This window comes from Melanotaenia boesemani, chromosome 16, assembly GCF_017639745.1.
Source record: "Melanotaenia boesemani isolate fMelBoe1 chromosome 16, fMelBoe1.pri, whole genome shotgun sequence".
Lineage (NCBI taxonomy): Eukaryota > Metazoa > Chordata > Actinopteri > Atheriniformes > Melanotaeniidae > Melanotaenia > Melanotaenia boesemani.
The window spans coordinates 17814011-17831465 of NC_055697.1; the positions used below are offsets into that span (position 1 = coordinate 17814011).

The 17455-nt window shown below is 39.4% G+C and overlaps 1 protein-coding gene across 3 annotated transcripts in view; it reads left to right on the forward strand.

Annotated features, from left to right (window-relative positions):
* LOC121655643 (serine/threonine-protein kinase MARK1-like) overlaps positions 1-17455 on the forward strand; it is a 33468-nt gene that overhangs the window by 14270 nt on the left and 1743 nt on the right. The window contains exons 4-17 of one of the 3 annotated variants that reach the window (XM_042010423.1): positions 6687-6735; positions 7089-7154; positions 7341-7411; positions 8097-8153; positions 8290-8526; positions 10787-10906; positions 11475-11574; positions 11659-11771; positions 11847-12039; positions 12695-12876; positions 15699-15790; positions 15952-16092; positions 16236-16487; positions 17378-17422. In XM_042010423.1, coding sequence (XP_041866357.1) covers positions 6687-6735; positions 7089-7154; positions 7341-7411; positions 8097-8153; positions 8290-8526; positions 10787-10906; positions 11475-11574; positions 11659-11771; positions 11847-12039; positions 12695-12876; positions 15699-15790; positions 15952-16092; positions 16236-16487; positions 17378-17422 — 1718 coding nt within the window. Of the gene's footprint in view, positions 1-1474; positions 2315-6686; positions 6736-7088; positions 7155-7340; positions 7412-8096; positions 8154-8289; positions 8527-10786; positions 10907-11474; positions 11575-11658; positions 11772-11846; positions 12040-12694; positions 12877-15698; positions 15791-15951; positions 16093-16235; positions 16488-17377; positions 17423-17455 lie in introns of those variants that run through there. The other 2 variants (XM_042010424.1, XM_042010425.1) reach the window with 2 other exon arrangements.

Below are 17455 nucleotides of genomic sequence, written 5' to 3' on the forward strand. Positions count from 1 at the left end.
GTCTAACCTTCAGGCTCACAGCCTCATTCCTAAGTGTTATACTGTGTGATATATTCTATAGTTTTTATTGTAGTTAGAAAGCGCTCAAAACAACATACAGCGGCTGTGTTTTCTGACAGTTTCAAAAAAGCCCACCATGGGGTCAACCTCTTATAATGGCTGTTGTTTACGTCTGCCCTTCGCCTGCCACACTGCATTAGCCAATGAAACGCTGCTTAGCCCATGGGCTAGAAGAGCTTTGGTCTTGTTCAGACGAGTGGAATGTGATTGGACAGAAAGCACTGTTGTTTGAGGTGAATCATACTACGTTTGTTCTGCAAAGATGCACAGATTCACATTTCTGATGATAATCTTGTGTTCGCCTGGTTTGAATGAGGTAAAATGAGTTATGAAGAGTTGTGTTATGGGTAATAAATAACAAATGTTTACTTAAGCAGAGAGAGATGAAGACAAAGAGATTAGCCACTTCTTGTTGGAGTTATTTACAGCAGCACTGCAGTCGAAGGTCAGGGCAGGACAGTTTGTTTGAATGTCAGTGATACTTTCAATCTCCCCATGTGTTGTTCTGTCTCACATTAATGTAGTTTTGAGGGATTGCATGCACACATGAAAACATGCATGAATGCACCCATTAGAAGGATGAGGGATTGCAGGCTACTCATCCTATCAATAATCTCCATGTTGAATGAGCAGCTGTGCTGCTGTGACTGAAATAGTCCAGCCAGTTCTGTTAGTGTCCCCCTCTGATATCTGCTGTTCTGCTCCTTCTGTATGTGGACTGCTGTAATTAGGGCTAGTTTGGGAGTCTGGGTGCCTCTGGGTGGCTGGAAGTAGGTCACTGGCACAGACTACTGATCTCTGTGCTTTGGAAACGGTGTGTCTTTGTGTGTGATGCAAATTTCGTTTTGCTACCATTCTTGTAATCATTTCCTTCAGCCACTGTTTCAGCTCGTCAACTGAAATGATGATTCATGTTAGTTAAATAACAGTTATTTTGCTTCAGAGGGTTTTCCTCAAGATATTCACTCCGGACCGAATTAACTTTGGCTTTATATCATGCTGGGACTCCCCTTGGACTCTATAGATAATACTGATAACAGCCTGGATCAAAGATCTCAAACTTATTATCTCCAGTCAGCCTCCGTGGTGGCTACATCCTTATTGAATGTTCATTGACAGGCTCAGTGTTTATTGTTGTTTTTCACTGCCCTGCTTAGATTTGTTCTAATTTTTGTTTCTAAGTGGCTGCGCACATGGTTCCCATGTGAGGGGCTTTAGGGCAATGACACAAACAAGACACATAGGGGAAATGAGACAGAGAGAGAGATAAGCTATTGAGATGAACACAGACTCTTAAGTCCATCACTCATGTAGAATAAGAAAGAACTGTTGTCCGGACTGATGCATGACATATTAAAACATGTAAAGGATGAATATCTGATGCTTTGGCTCATGTGTTTGTCTTGTATTGCAGATTACCTTCTGATTATTGTATCAGTGTCTCTCCACTCCAATTGACTGTTACCATGGGGGAACCTCACAGGCCAGAGCAGCAGCTGATGAATATGGAGCAGGGTTTGCCACAGCTTGTTATTCTGAGGCATTTAGAAATGTAAAGATTTTTCTTCCAAAATTGGTATGAAAAACCAACTAGAAGCATTCAGGAAGCCATAGGGTCACTGAGAAAAAACCCCAAAAGACACTACAGGCCACCTGGTACCCATTATATTTCTAACCTTCTGGATCACCAGATCCAGAATATCAGCATGATCTGGGTCAAACAATGCCAGACTACAACATCTACCATGATGTCATATTGTAATTATTTATTCATTTATATTTGCCAATTATTCTGGGCATTATCTGTTGAGTTAGAAGCTGTAATGACAAAATTATCCCTATATCCCAATAGCAAAAAATCCTTTAAAAAAAATCCTGGATCCAGACAATGATCCGGATCACGCTCCCAAAATGTAATCACTTATTTTTATTCTTTTATTCATGAAAATTGTGTGAAAGTCTGTCCATAAAAGTTATTTTGCTAACAGACAGACATGGAGACAAAGCAATGCCATGTAACAAAATATTTTAAAAAAAGGAAGAATAGTAGCAGAAGAATTAATGCAGAATAAGCTTTGACTTTGCCCCAACAAATAAATGAGGAAGACTCAGATTGGGGAGAAATGACCAGCTCCTCTTACTACAGTAGGACCATGTTAGGAGTAGACATCCTTGACAAGATGCCGAGGCAGTATTCATCTCGAGCTGCAACTAGAAGACGGCCTGTTGTTGTGTTTTATAACATTTTGGACATCACTGCACTGAATGCAGGGGTTCTTTACTAGAGCTGTGTCGATGCCAGAGTGACCTGCTGTGTGTTCATTATTGAGCTCTTTACATGTGATACAATAAATCAATATCAGCTGACATCCAGCTCCCTGTTTAGTTACTTTAACATTATATGATGCGTTTTTAAATTTTTCCCCCACCAATAACTGATAAGTATAAAACATTAAAAAAAATTATTTAATTGTGTTATTACTGAATGTTTTAAGATAGTATTTGACATTTTCTATTAAATACAAGCCTGAAGTAATCCTACACGCTAACCAATTAAGTATTTATTTATTGAAGCTGTCTACTTTTAAATAATAAAAAAGTTTCAAAGGAAAAAATTTGCCCTCTGTAAACGCCACCTTCATAATTTTTTTATTTAATGCCACGTCGGTACAGTGTCAAAATTACCTCCTCTGGCGGTTCTAGGATTTAAACAAAAACAAAAAACGATCACTGCCGTCTCAACTTCTTGTCTGGTTCTACAACGGCGCGCTCGAGACAGCAAAGAGGTGACCGAACAGAGTAAAACTTGTTGTGTAGTCCAAGAGAAGTGAGAACTTTGTTCCTGTTCTCAAAGCAGTTTTAAAAAAGTTTGTTTTGGTCTGATCAGTTCATACCTGCAAGAAGCTTCGTCTGCTTCCTCTACCCCATGGGGTAACTGTGGGATGTCTGTCTTTATGTGTAATGAAGAATTGGCCCAGTTAATTTATATTTAACATGAAACTTCGTCGGTGGCAGGGCGGGGTTGTGCACATGGCGGTGTTGGTGTCTTTAAATGGCAAATGTTATACATTTTCTTACTGTCTCAGCACCTCAATCAGCTGTTCATTAACTGTAATAAGGAGACTAGTTTTCCCCTCACAGTTAAAAAAAAAAAATCTTGGGAGAAAACCCCGGTGTTAACATACCAGACACATATTCAGCCTGTTGTTCCATGTGATGTTGTGCAGCTGCATAACTTGCCTTTCAAGATTAAATGTTTGGTCTTGGTCTTGGAATTTGTTAAATAAATTTCTAAAGAAATGCGACTTAGCGTACGACATAAGTTTCCTCTTCATGACACATCATGACTGGTGCGACTTATACTCCAGAGCGACTTGTAGTCTGCAAAATATGATAGCTTCATTTTTTTCAAACCAACGGCAGAAGGAAATGTTTAAATCACACATAAAAAAAAAAAAATCTACAAAAAAGAAACTCAGTCAAAAACACTTGAGACACACAACTATTGCACTGTGTTTCTGGCCCCTCTATGAAATATGAATATGACCTATTCTGTGAGTTGTCCAGATGTTAAGCTGAATTCTACGGTCCTTTTCACATCAGCCTTTTCAAACCGGTGTCTTCACTGCGCATCATGTCACACTTGCACTTCAGAGTGGAAATATCCAGCATCCTTATCTTCATTTTCTGCCAGTTGTCAAATTATATATATATATATATTTATAATCCCAGAACAGGGAAATTTCTGTGTTACTACAGAGCAGGACAACAGAGTAGAAAAGCAGACTGAGATAGATACAAAAATATTAATTACAAATACAACAAAATAAAAAACTATATACCACAAATATACTCAGCGTGCATTATGGCGAAAGAGTTTTGGAAATATGCATATAGGTAATATCTGTCTATATAAATGAACGTACATATATCCACACATATACATTTATCTACACATACATATATATTCATATGCAAATACATGATACATGTATACATATACAGATACATACAAATATAAATGTCTACACACATACAAAGTGCATTATGTGTGTGTGAGGTGGTGACAGTTGAGGTAAAGTGTCCAAATGACTTGTAAGGTCATGGTGGGTTATAGAGTCTAACTGCTGTCAGGATGAATGATCTATGAAAAAGCTCCTTCCTGCAGCAAGGATGTTCTAGTCTCTGGCTGAAGGAGCTGCTCAGCTTACCCACAGTCTCATACAGAGGGTGATGGGGGTTGTCCATGATGGATGTCAGCTTTGCAAACATCCTCCTCTCGCCCACCACCACCACAGAGTCCAGAGGACATCCCAGCACAGAGCTTGACCGCCGTACCAGTTTGTCAATCCGGCTCCTGTCCCTGTGGGTGCAACCAATACCCCAGCAGGACACTGCATACAAGAAAGTGGATGCTGCGATGGAATCATAAAATGTCTGTAACACTCCTGCAGATTCCGAAGGACCTCAGTCTTCTTATCAGATGGTGTCGACTCATGCCCTTCTTATACAGGACTTTTGTGTTTGTGGTCCAGTCCAGTTTATTGTTGAGGTCAACACCCAGGTACTAAGAAAATTGGTGCAAGTCTCTTATTGTTAGCATCTAAAAATTTGGTGTGCAGTTGTCTGAGCACTCAGGCTAGAAACTGCATGCTCTCTGATAGGTTATAACTTGCTTAAAAGGTTACAGAGTACTGTCTGTTTCACAAGAAATGGCCCTTGCAGAAGAAACAGAAGAAGAAAGGGATGGAGACACCCTAAAAAGTCCATCACAGAATGAGACAAACAACCATTCACACAAACTCACAGGGAGAATTTAGAGTGACCAATTAACCTAGCATGCATGTCTTTGGACGGTGGGAGGAAGCCGGAGTACCCAGAGAGAACCTACACGGGGAAACTTGCAAACTCCACACAGAAAGGCCACTGCCTATCCCAGGTTCAAACATCCCCCTCAGCCGAGGCTCAAACCCACGACCTCCTTGCTGTGAGGCTGCGGTGCTAACCACCACACCACCGTGCAACCAGAGCATTTTCAGACATTTTATCAAAACCTCCAGGAACTGTCAACTTATGAAAAAACACATAAAACTTTTCCTTTAAAACTTTGTTTGTTTTGAAGCTTTTTCAACTGCAGACTCCACCACATTTGGTTCTCCTCCATTTCCACCGGTCTCAACAGTGTACCGGCCTGAAATAAACTACAGAGACAATGTTCATGAAAGAAATGTCACCCACTGTGGCTCATTCATACGTTTAATAGTATGAATGAGCCACATGTACTTCTCCGCTGAACAAGCTTTTTATCAGTATAGCTCTGTGGAATAGGATTTTTTTTTTTTTTTTATGGGCGTTGGCTAAAAGGTCAGTACAGTAGAGCAATATAAGAATCTTTAATCTCTACAGCTTCTTGTGCACTCTTGCTGCTTTGATTTCATAAAATGAATGGTGTCAGCAAGGAAACAAAAGAAAGGCAGAGGAGCAAGTAGAGGCAGAGAACAGAAGAAAGAATTAGTGAAGCAGAGCACCTGTATGAACTAGACTGTAGCTGAGAGGTCCCACATAGTCGGGCCTGCTCACACTGGTATAATAGCTGTTTGATGACCTAGAAACACACTGTCCTGGAACTTACATAAGACCTGAAAGGCCATTAGGAAACTTGCATGGATGTGCCGGTATACACATGTTCTTACACACCGTATACAAATTAAATATCTGTAATTTGAAATGAGGAGGAAATAGCTGTTTTTGTCCTATTTTTAGAAAAAAAATGCATGTGAAAGCATTACTAAGTTAGAGCCTTTTTTACACAAAGTCAGCAAATGGCCAAATCTGTGTTCTGTCTCAGGTGTCTCAGTGTTGTAGGTGCTAAATCCCTGTCAAGTCAGTCCTGAAATATGACCCTGGAACACAGCCTCAGCACAGCTCAGCTGGGGAATCAGCAGAATGTAAATGATTCAACAGCACCTCTAAGTGGCTGCAGGAGCTCAGCTGACATAAAAAGTCGCACCAAGACTGAAGAGACAGTGTTTGATAGATCATAACTGTGGATGCTCTGTTGTCCAACTCTGCTGTAGGCTGATGCACATTCTGTTTTAAGGAAACAAACTGTTTTTTTGCGGGGATTTCATGTAATACTTGCATATAAGCTCAAATTCTGCTGCATTTTGTTCCCTACAATTACATGAGGCCATGGTCAAACTGCAACCCTGGGTTGCTGCTGCTCTGCAGTGGCTGGCTCTGTACGATGCTGCTGAATGGCTGTTTGGATGGCTGGTTGGCTGGCTTACTTGCCTGCAGCTTTTCAGTGGAGTTGTAATTTTGTACTTTATCTGTGTAGGGCAGCATCTAGTGCAGCGCTGTCACTGCATCAGTCATATTGCTTTATTCACTACAGTAGTGTCATGATCCTCAGGCCCTCTTCTGGTGTAATCCAGTTTCAGATTTATACATGCTTCAGAAGTTTGTTGTGGCTGAGTTCCCTTTATTTAACCCTTTAATGAGTGCTTAATAACATTTTCTAACATTTCTTTCCCTGCAGCGATAAAGTGACACTCAAGGTGATTGCTTGTAACATTATTTTACATGGTTTTGGGTGATTTAAATTCTCCTTTATGTTTTCACAGCTCTTCAGGGAAGTCAGAATAATGAAGATCCTGAATCATCCTAATATAGGTAAGTTCAGAGAGGAACCTGCTGCAGCTTGGTGAATGAGGATTTGTATAATGAATTAAAGCTGCTCTGTGCAACCAGCTAAACTTGTGTAACTTGTTTCTGGATTCATTAAAGAGAATTAAATGACTGTGTATTGTTTGCTAGTTTGGGGTTTTTTAATTGGATCATTAGTTTTTTTTTTGTTTTTTTTTTTCATCTTCGCAGAATTGATATTTCAGAAATATAATTGTTAATCACTTTTTAACACATTGACTCCCTATATGACTTTTATTAGCTCAATCAGGCAAGTTTTCATTCAGCTCATTTGTTTTATTCTGACCCTCTTTTTCTTTCTCTTCTGATTTTTCTTGTAGTAAAATTATTTGAGGTGATTGAAACAGACAAGACACTGTATTTAGTCATGGAATATGCAAGCGGTGGTAAGTAAAGCATTAATGCATCCTGTAGGTATATGATTCCTCAAATGTAATGTACATTATCTTGCTATTTGACATCTCAAAATGTATGAGATGACATTTGGTGGACTACCTCAAAGCAAACAAGCTTGTTATTATGTAAAGATGTTATAAATTGAGAATATATTGATGTTTTCATTCTTTTTGTAGGAGAGGTATTTGACTATTTAGTAGCTCATGGCAGAATGAAGGAGAAGGAAGCTCGGGCCAAGTTCAGACAGGTGAGTCATCACTATCACAGCACTCCCACCTCCATCATCATTCCATTACTGTTTTCAGGAAGAAGACTGCATGCACCAAGATATAGCTTCGTCACCAACTGCAGAGGGAAGGTGTAGTGCAGATATCTTGGTCAGATGGAGCCAAAATCCTTACAGATGCTGCTCTGACACCTAGTGGCGCTACATTAGCAACAGGGCATCTAAAACTATTTCTTAACAACAGTGTTGGCATCTGTCATGCTTTCCTGTACCACTAAAATAATCAGAATTCATATTTTCTTTTTTATTCATGTAAGATATGCAAGATTTTGATAAACCAGCTCTTTTGCTTTTCAACTTGTCTCATTGGATGACTCGGAGGAGCTGTGTGTTACACAATATGGGCAATTTGTGTTTCTGTGTGTGCAAAATAGTTTAGGTTTAAAATCCTGAAAGGTAAAGGTGTTCACAGGTGGGTGGCTTCTGTCAGGAAAATGGCGTGTTTTCTGTTTGATCGATTGTTGCTATTCTGGCATGTCAAAGCGAGTGCTAACAGCTTTGGCCTGAGAGACATCTGGTCTCATGAACCTCGACTTAGTGGTTCTTAAAATATTTCCTGGAACGCTCCCCTTTGTTAGTAGAATAAAGCAGTGAAAAGAAGCACTATATGTTTTGATCTTTACTGTGCCTTTTACTGTGTTTTCAGATTGTGTCTGCAGTGCAGTATTGTCACCAGAGGAGGATAGTACATAGAGATCTAAAGGTGAGGAATCCCAACTTTCCTCACTGATGTCATATCACGTGTTCTCAAAAAAAAAAACCCAAAAAAACAAAAACTTAATAACCAGTCAGCGTTTCTAAAATTACATGTTAATTTGCTTTCTTTCTCCTCACGGCAGGCGGAGAACTTATTGCTGGATGCAGACATGAACATTAAGATAGCTGACTTCGGCTTCAGCAACGAGTTCACTGTGGGCAGCAAGCTGGACACTTTCTGTGGCTCCCCACCATACGCTGCCCCTGAGCTCTTCCAGGGGAAAAAGTATGATGGTCCTGAAGTGGATGTCTGGAGCCTTGGAGTTATCCTGTACACACTGGTCAGCGGATCACTGCCCTTTGATGGACAGAACCTAAAGGTGAGCATTTGTTCTGAGAAGAAGCAGAATCTATGTTCATGAGAACAAAAGTTCAAAAAATGAGCTTAAGCCATTAAGATCAAATGCAACATGTGAAAACATCTTTTTCTGACTTGGTGTGATATTTGCACAGGCATTTGAAAAAAAAAATGGAACCATATCACATTATAACGCGATAGTTTATTGTAAAAACATAAAACGCATCTTGTTATATTGTGATAAATTTTACTGTAAGAGCATGAGACACAGCCTACTGTATGCAAATGTTGTTGCTACCTAGAAATACTGAAGCAGAAAACATTTTATGAGAAAATTTTCTCGTCCACCAGACCTCCACTTAGTTCTTTTTGTCAAGAATTAATTGTTCTACTCTGATTTATTGTTGTACGCACTATGGTGCAGTTATGAACAACACACCTGCCTGTGTGCAGTAGTGCATGTGTATGTCTGAGTGTGTGTGTATTGCTTTTGGTTAACATGTACCAGTGGTTACGCCAACAGCTGTCTTCTGAAAACTGAAATGAAAATTATAATCAAGTTGCCAGTACGAAGGTGTAGTCCTGTCTAGTTTAAGGGTGCAACATCAGCAATATCACAATGTCCTCCAACCATAACGTAAATAATTTTTTTTTATTTGGATGAGAGCTCTATGTTTCTGTATAAAAGCTTCTGTCTGCATCAGTTTTAAAATAATCAGATGTTAAATAAGATGTTAAACTAGTAAAACAAGTTATTTTTGGAATCTTGCAGTATTCCACATTGGTTTAATGTTTTTCAGGCTTGAGACTATGAGCATGGGTTTGGGGAACTCTCACAATTCTGTCCAATTATTTTTCTCACATTTTAGGCTGTTGTTTTCAAGCAGGTCTTAAAATGCCTTTTATTTATCAATGGTAAAATGTATGACTGTTGGAAAAAATACAAGCAATGCTGCACTAGAGCAGCAGAACTTAATTAAAAAACAAACGGAGACAACAACAAGTGCAACACAACTCGGAGCCCACAAAAACCGACCTACATGTACTTTAACATGTACTTTTCTATTACTTTGTGGAAATCTTTATAACTGAAGAAAGTGGGTTATGTGATGGATAAGCTTTATATGACAGACAAACATGAATGTGCATCCTTCCCAGCTTTGAAAATATATAGTGTAAAAACAAGAAATATGAAGTAGGCAGAGAAATAGGATCTGTGTGCCCTCATAATCATGAATCCATGACTGTATCTTCACATAGCAAGTAGTTTTTAACTGCTGGCTTAAGGTTTAGAATATTATTCTTTTATCTTTCTAGATTTAACATAGTTAAAACTTGATTCTGTTTTTACTAAAGTAATATTTAAAGAACAAAGCTCTTTTAATCTTTGGCTTACGCAAGAAAGTGTCATTACAACATTGAAATGTATGTCTAAATTTTACTTGGTATTAATCACAACCTAGTACTGTAAAGTGAGGGAAGCTTAATTTATGAATCTGCCTGTTAAAGCCTAAAATATATTTCAAACTTTAGGTTTTTGGACAGTTGCATGTTATTTGATCGCTATTCTATTTAATATATGTAACCTCTCCAATGCTGCATGCAGACTAGGCTGTTCAAATGCTTCTGTTGAAACATTTTTTATTAATGAAAGCATATAAATAATTCTCTTTGAGCCTGAATTTGCTTGGACAGCAAAGGCTAAAGTAGATAAAAAGTGCCAAACTTAGTTAGGATGCTTATATGCATGAACACAAAACTAAGCTGTTACTTGAATAATCATATTAGAAGTTTACCTTCCTGAGTAGTTTAGGTTGAGATATTGGAAGAGATAAATCAGTCCGTCTTTAATAATGCAGAAGTTTTAGAATATTAGATTCAATGCAGAAAGTCATTTTTAATGCATGTTCATGGCTGTGCTGAGTGGGTTTTTCATTGCACTAATCAATACTTTTAAATCAGCAACTCATCATTTCACTGAATGTGAACTGAAAGTGGTTGCTTGTGTTGGTGAACCCTCCCTCACCTCTACAAAGCAACAACAGAGCTACAAGAATATCAATATTTAACTCTGTGTCAATCAGAAACATACAAATCAAAAGAAATAAATCCTTACGTTACTCTGTATGTGCCTGACAAGTGAATCAGCAACTTTAAACAGTGATCATGTGTTTACACCATGTCTCTCTGTCTCCAAACAAAATAAATGAATTTTTGTTTTTAAACATTTTTTTTGTTTTGGGTTTCTCATGTGGTTTTATCACTTTTTATTTGATTTGCAGGAGCTGAGGGAGCGGGTGCTGCGAGGAAAGTACCGCATCCCCTTCTACATGTCCACAGACTGTGAAAACCTGCTGAAGAAGCTTCTCGTGCTTAACCCCGTCAAACGAGGCAGTTTGGAGGTACTGCCTACGAATTACATCAATGCTGCGTCTTCACATCTACTTGCTCTCTGTTCAGAAATGCTCGACATAGCGGCAGACTTGCAGTCAAGCAGTTAATCCTAATGATATACAGCATTTGTGCATCATGTTAAAGCACATAACTGCTGCTGTTTTTGATTATGAACAAACAGAATAGTTATTTATGGCCTGTGGGAAGAAGATTGGGAAATTAAAGACATGTCTTGTGTAATTCTTTGTTGGAGACATTCATAAAGAATCACATTGAGCTCAAGCATCAGTTCTCATTCAGTGTACATGGTTTGCAGCCTTTTTTCAGGTTGAAATTTGTTGCTTCATTGCAGACAATATAAAGTTGTCGCTTCACTCCTGTTGTTCCCACAGTCAATACCACCCCTGCAGTCAGAACCTGACTGGAGTTCAATAGTAAAGATTTCTCCACCAGTGATGGCAACTGATCAGCACTGCATTTCTCGGCTTACTGCTGTGCCATTCCTCATCTATGTCACTATATAATTAAGAGACATGATTAAATATTTAATTTATGATCTCTCTGTTTCTTTGATAGCAAATCATGAAGGACCACTGGATGAATGTGGGCCATGACGAGGATGAGCTCAAACCTTACATTGAGCCTGAAGCAGACTTCAGTGACACATCCAGAATAGGTGTGTATCAGTGTTGGTGTGTGCAGATGCCATTATTTATTTATGCTCAGAGTCAGAATGCGGACTCCTTTTGTCTTCCGTCAGAGCTCATGGTGACAATGGGTTTCCCTAAAGATGAGATCACAGAGTCTCTACAAAGCCAGAAGTACGACGATGTCATGGCTACCTACCTGCTGCTGGGCAGAAAAGCTCCTGAGGTGAGTTTGTTATACTTTCTGGACTAGCCTCTTGTGGTGTGACCACACCTCTCATCGTGTGTTTTCACATTGCAGTTTGAAGGCAGCGAGCCTCTGAGCAACAGTATCCTGGGTCAGCGGCAGCGACCGAACAGCGACATCAACAACAGCTCCAGCATTTCTCCTGCTCATCCGAAAGTCACGCGCAGCATCTCGGCCAATCAGAAGCAGCGACGCTACAGTGATCATGGTGGGGATGATGATGGTGGTGGTGTCGTAGAGAAGCCAAGTAAAGTAACCTCGTCTTTCCCAGCTCTGAGAGTGCTGCTGGCTGCGTGTTGTGTAGGGGGAAGTTGCTCTCAGTCACTGATGATTGGCTGCAGGATCAGAAACCAGGATTGAAGTTGTTGATATGCCTCTCAGCAAAACACAAGAGCACAGCCAACATGGTTTTCTTTGATGGCTAAATAAAGCTGATCAGGCTTTTCAAAATCAACCATTTCTGTTAGATTTAACAGCTATGATTTTTGCTAGACTTTGATGATTTGTGTAGTCAGTTTATTAAATTAAATCAGTGACTGAACCGGAATACTGCTCTGGTTGTGTCCCAGCTTCCTCTTATGCTCATGAGCCATTGTTTGTGGCGCCATCTTCTGACTGGCTGCTTTCCTGCAGCTTCCTTTGGAACAGCACCTCAAAGCATGAGGAGGGAACACCTTTGCTTCGTACGTGCTCACCTTGGCTTCTGTAGCTGTACATGTTATGAACCAAAGCGTTGTTGTTGTGTATGATGCTTAACAGATTGAATCATGTATAAATCCTGGCTTGGAGTGGCTTTGCTTGGTGCTACTGTGTCAAAGACACAGTCCTTTTCATTTTCTTTCTTCCAAAATCTGTCTGATACAGTCACATAAATTGTTTTTCTTCCATATTTTTGTCTCTAGTCGGTCCGTCTGTGCCACCAGCAGTATCCTACTCGAAGCGTGGCCAGGCCTTGAGCGTGGAAAGTGACCACAGGGAAGAGTGGGATGGAGCACGTCGGCTAGAGCTCAGCACATCAAAAGGAGATGTTCCTGCCTCACCGCTGGGGGTGCAGGAGAGGAAGAAAGCTACAAGCGCTGTTGGGGTAAGGAAGTGGATGCAGAGCGTGTGCTTTAACTGTCTTTATAAGAAAGACAAGTACAAGCACACACAAACATTATATAAACATCAATAAATATCCTTATAAAGAAGTTACTTCAGGTTCCTTTGACATGACCTAATTTTTTTTCAATAAAGTTTAGTATAGTGTTATATCAGTGGACTAGTGCAGGGGTCTGCAACCTTTACAGTCCAAAGAGCCATTTTCCCCTCAGCCCTGCTGAATAAAACCCGTTAAGAGTTTTGTTATGAGACCTTTGGAAAAACAGACATGAAATTTTTAAAAAATATCTATATAGGAAATTTGTTGTCATTTTTGAAGAACCACATTTTTATTTCTATTAGAAAAACATTAAACTTTTGCAAAAAGATAGACTGACTTTTTTTCTATAGGATGTAGATTTTTGTGGTAAATGATGTTTACATTCTCAGTGCCTTAACAATGTGGAAATGTGCCATGTGAAGAACTTCCAGCCTGTTTCCATGTCATTCACATAGCTGATACATTAAGTTGATACCATTGTAAATGATTTATATAGTTCAACCTGCAGATAGACTATGTGTGTGTGCAGTTTTCTGTTCTCCTCCTGGTCTTCTAACTGGATCTAAACTGCTAAAACAAGCCCATTGTTTTCAACCTAATGCTAAGAAAAATAGATAAATAAATACATCACTGGTACTTTTAGTGTCATTATGTTGAGGAAATTCAATGCAATTATTTGATGAAAAAAAAGAAAAATCCCTAAAACCTGCATTTGTTAATATATCTATATTTAAAAACATTAGTTAGTTCTTTGCATTTTTAGCCATGTATTAAGAGCCATTGTGGAAGGTCCAGAGAAACACTTGTGGCTCCAGTGCCACAGGTTGCAGACCCGTGGACTGTTAGAATACTTAAAATTGTGCTATTTCAATGTAGCACATACAGTTTGGTCCTATGCAGACGTAAATGAATAGGTTTACTGTTTGTTAATTGGTCAGATACTTTGAGGGTGCAGTACACTTAAGTCTGCTGAAGTCGAGAGCAAGACCCTGAGTCACAAGTTGGAGAGAACAGGATTTAAAGAAGTGTATTAATTAATCAGAAGACAACAATTCTTCAGTTAAAACACCATCCTGTCTTGTATATACACATCTGATGTAAGAAACCAAGCCTCCTCAGACATGTGGAAAAAAATACGCTCTTTTCATTATCATATTTCATGTATCAGGACATGATAGTAATAATAATAATAAAAAACCCAGACTTAAAATAAGGTAACTACAGTCTTAATTGAACAACAACACCGTCTGTATTAATTTTACAAACTAAGCTAAGTGCAGAAACAGTGTGTGAGAAACTAAAAACACTCCATGATTTAATTGGAACCCAACTTTTAACAGCAGAAACTGAAATAATCATGTTCTGTATGATATAATTGGTCTGTCACATCTTTTTGGAGGAATTCTGGCCCGCTCGTTTGTAAGCATGCATCATTGTAATTTCATTGCACTTCTGTTGCAATGACAAATAAAGTTTTGTCTATCATTGGTTTATGCACAGCTTTTTAGCATTTCAGTGAAGTTGGGGCCTGGACTTTGGGCCATAGCACCACCTTTATTCTAATCTTTTGGCCATTCTGTTGTAGATTTGTTGGTGTGTTTGCTATCGTTGTCCCGTTACATGACCCAGTTTCAGCCAAGCTGTTGTAAATGGCAAACGTTTCTCTACGACCCTTTCGTATACAAAGGAGTTAGTGGCTGACTCAATGATTCCAAGGTGTATAGATGTTGTGGCTGCAAAAAAGCCCAAATAATCAATCTTCTCCAATCATGCTTAACCGTGATATGAGGTGTTTTTGTTGATCTGCTGTGTTTGGTTTTCACAAAATGTGATGCTGTGTATTATGGCCAAACCTTTCCACTTTGGTCTTTTCTGTCCAACGACATTGTTCCAGAAGTTTTGTGGTTTGGTCAGATTAAATTTTGCAAACCTAAGTTTTGCTGCCATATTCTTCTGAAAGATATTTTCTCTCTATAACCCTTCCAAACAGGTGACTGTTCATTTCAGTATGTTGTTTTTTTAATTGTACTGTCTTGAATTTTAACATATATCACAAGCTGAGGCCTGTAGAGTCTGTGATGTAGCTCCTGGGTTTACATGACACAGTCTGATCGTAGAGTAAACTTTCTTGGATGTGTACTTGTGAGAAAACTGGGAACTGTTTTCAACATTTTTCACTTGGGGATAATCTTTCCACAGTACAATGATGGAGTCTAAATAGTTTGTAATTGGCCTTGAACACCTGAATAGTTTAGACTATAATAGAATAAAAAATTACATAATTTCTTCCTTCATAGAGGTGCTTTATAATAAATTTAGTACATGCTTGCATTGGCAGCACCTGACTGATTCTTACCCTTTTATTTCCTGAGAAAGCAGCGACAGTATAAAACATATCTCACACAGCTTTTGCATTTTGACATAGTTTTTCTTAAATGGATGATTACATGGTGTAATACTTTTTTGTTTGTTTTTGCATTTTTATTTGCCTTCTTTTAAGGCCTGGTAAATACCAGATGACTTTTTTTTTGTCTTTACCTCCACAATTTCCCACCATGCTCTTAGTGAACTACTAGTTTAAAAGTTTTATACTGCAAACATGCATGCACGGTTTCTTGAGGTGAACTTAACATCATGCCTGTAAGTTGCTAGACTTTATTACTTTGGCCCTTAGAAATTTACTAAGTGGTCTCCACTTCTGCAATGACTTTATAATATTTTGCTTTTCACATATAATGGTTTTTCATGTTTTTCTCCTCAAACAGACCAATGGTTCAATGACTCGCAGAAATACATATGTATGTGAACGATCATCCACTGATCGCTATTCAGCTATTCCCAATGGCAAAGACAGCAGGTAAATATCAATAATTGTACATTTTTTTTTTTTTAACAGCATCAGACTTGGATGCACCTAACTCTGTAATAGCATATTTCAGTTTATTTTGTGTGCAAATGAGCATGTTTTTCTTCTTGATGTTTTCCGTCCTGATAATACTGTTTATTCTCAATCCTCAGTTTAACTGAGGTGTCAGGCAGCACGCCATCGACTGCAATGAGCTCTACACGACCTCGTCACACTAAATCCATGTCATCGTCAGGGCATCCTTCAAAGACCACACTTCCCCCTATTGATGACAATACAGAGCTTAAAGCCAGGTGAGCAGTGTCCCAGCATCTGAAAGGTCAGATTATGACTAAAGGAATCTTAGAAAGTGAATTTTTTTAGTGTTTATATGCCAAGTTTGTTGATGCATCTTTTGGCATGTGCTGATCTTCTCTGATGTTTGCTTATGCTACAGCTCTTCTCCGCGTGGACCGTCCACTTCTCCTTCTGCACACAGTATTAGCACCCCAGAGAAGAACCGTTTCCCCCGGGGTACCACCAGTCGCAGCACCTTTCATGGAGCTCAGCTCAGAGATCGCCGCAGTGCTACTTACAATGGCCCCCCAGCTTCGCCCACGTTGTCCCATGACACGGGGGCTCTCGCACAACAACGTAGGGGTACCTCAACAGGGATCATCAGCAAGATCACCTCGAAGTTTGTCCGGAGGTCAGTGAAAAGCATTTGCCTAACAAAATAATTAGTTGTACTTAAGCAGTTTCAAAGATCTGGTTTAGTGTTTTACGCGATTGATGGTTGACAATTGACCACAATAAAAAGCCATAAGGGGGTACTTTTGACTGACTGACCCTCCTTATCCGGTTAGCTCCTTGTATCACCTACAAGCTGCCCCATTTGCTAGAAGCTCACAGCTTTTTCTCCTTTTCTCCCCGCCTAGAGCTCTGTCTTTCAGGTCAACCCGGAGGTAGGAGAACACAACGCTTGCTGCACCTGTTCCCCTTTATTCAAAATATTAAATTGAAAAAGAAACAGACTAAACCTCTCTGTGCCCACTTTGACCCTGGCCCGTGTGTTCTTAATCCCTACTTGCCCACCACACTACATCCTTGCCTACTTACACCTTGTTATGCCAAGTATTTCCTCTCCTTGTGTCCACTTCCTTTACAACTAAACCGCACAGCTTGCCAGCTTTTTCTCCACTAAGCCTCCAGACATTTGCTTTTCAAGATGCAGCTGTCCTCTCCTTATTCACCCTTGCCCTCCTGCTGAGCTTAACAGAAAAGATGAGATGAATGACAGAAGCAGGATCAAACTTTTAGAAGCATTTTTAAACTCTTTACACATTAGTGGGGATTAAGGAAAGGTATGGTACGAGATGGGATGATGCACATGGTTCATGTGAGCTGAAGTAGGATGTTCCTCAAAAGGTCATCTCATGGTGTGCTGAGCCCTGATACCCGGGATTGTGGATTCTTTCCTGGCATGATGCCTGACACCCCCTTCTGTGTCCAGTGATGATTTGGTGGTGGGGGTAATGGGTGAGTGGGGCTGATGTTCACATTAATCATGAAAATAAGTCTGGTCCTGGTTTATTTTAGGGTGCCTAGTGAAGGAGAGGCCAGTGCCAGGACAGAAACACCGAGGTGAGAAGTTAATTTTAAATAGTGACTTCATAA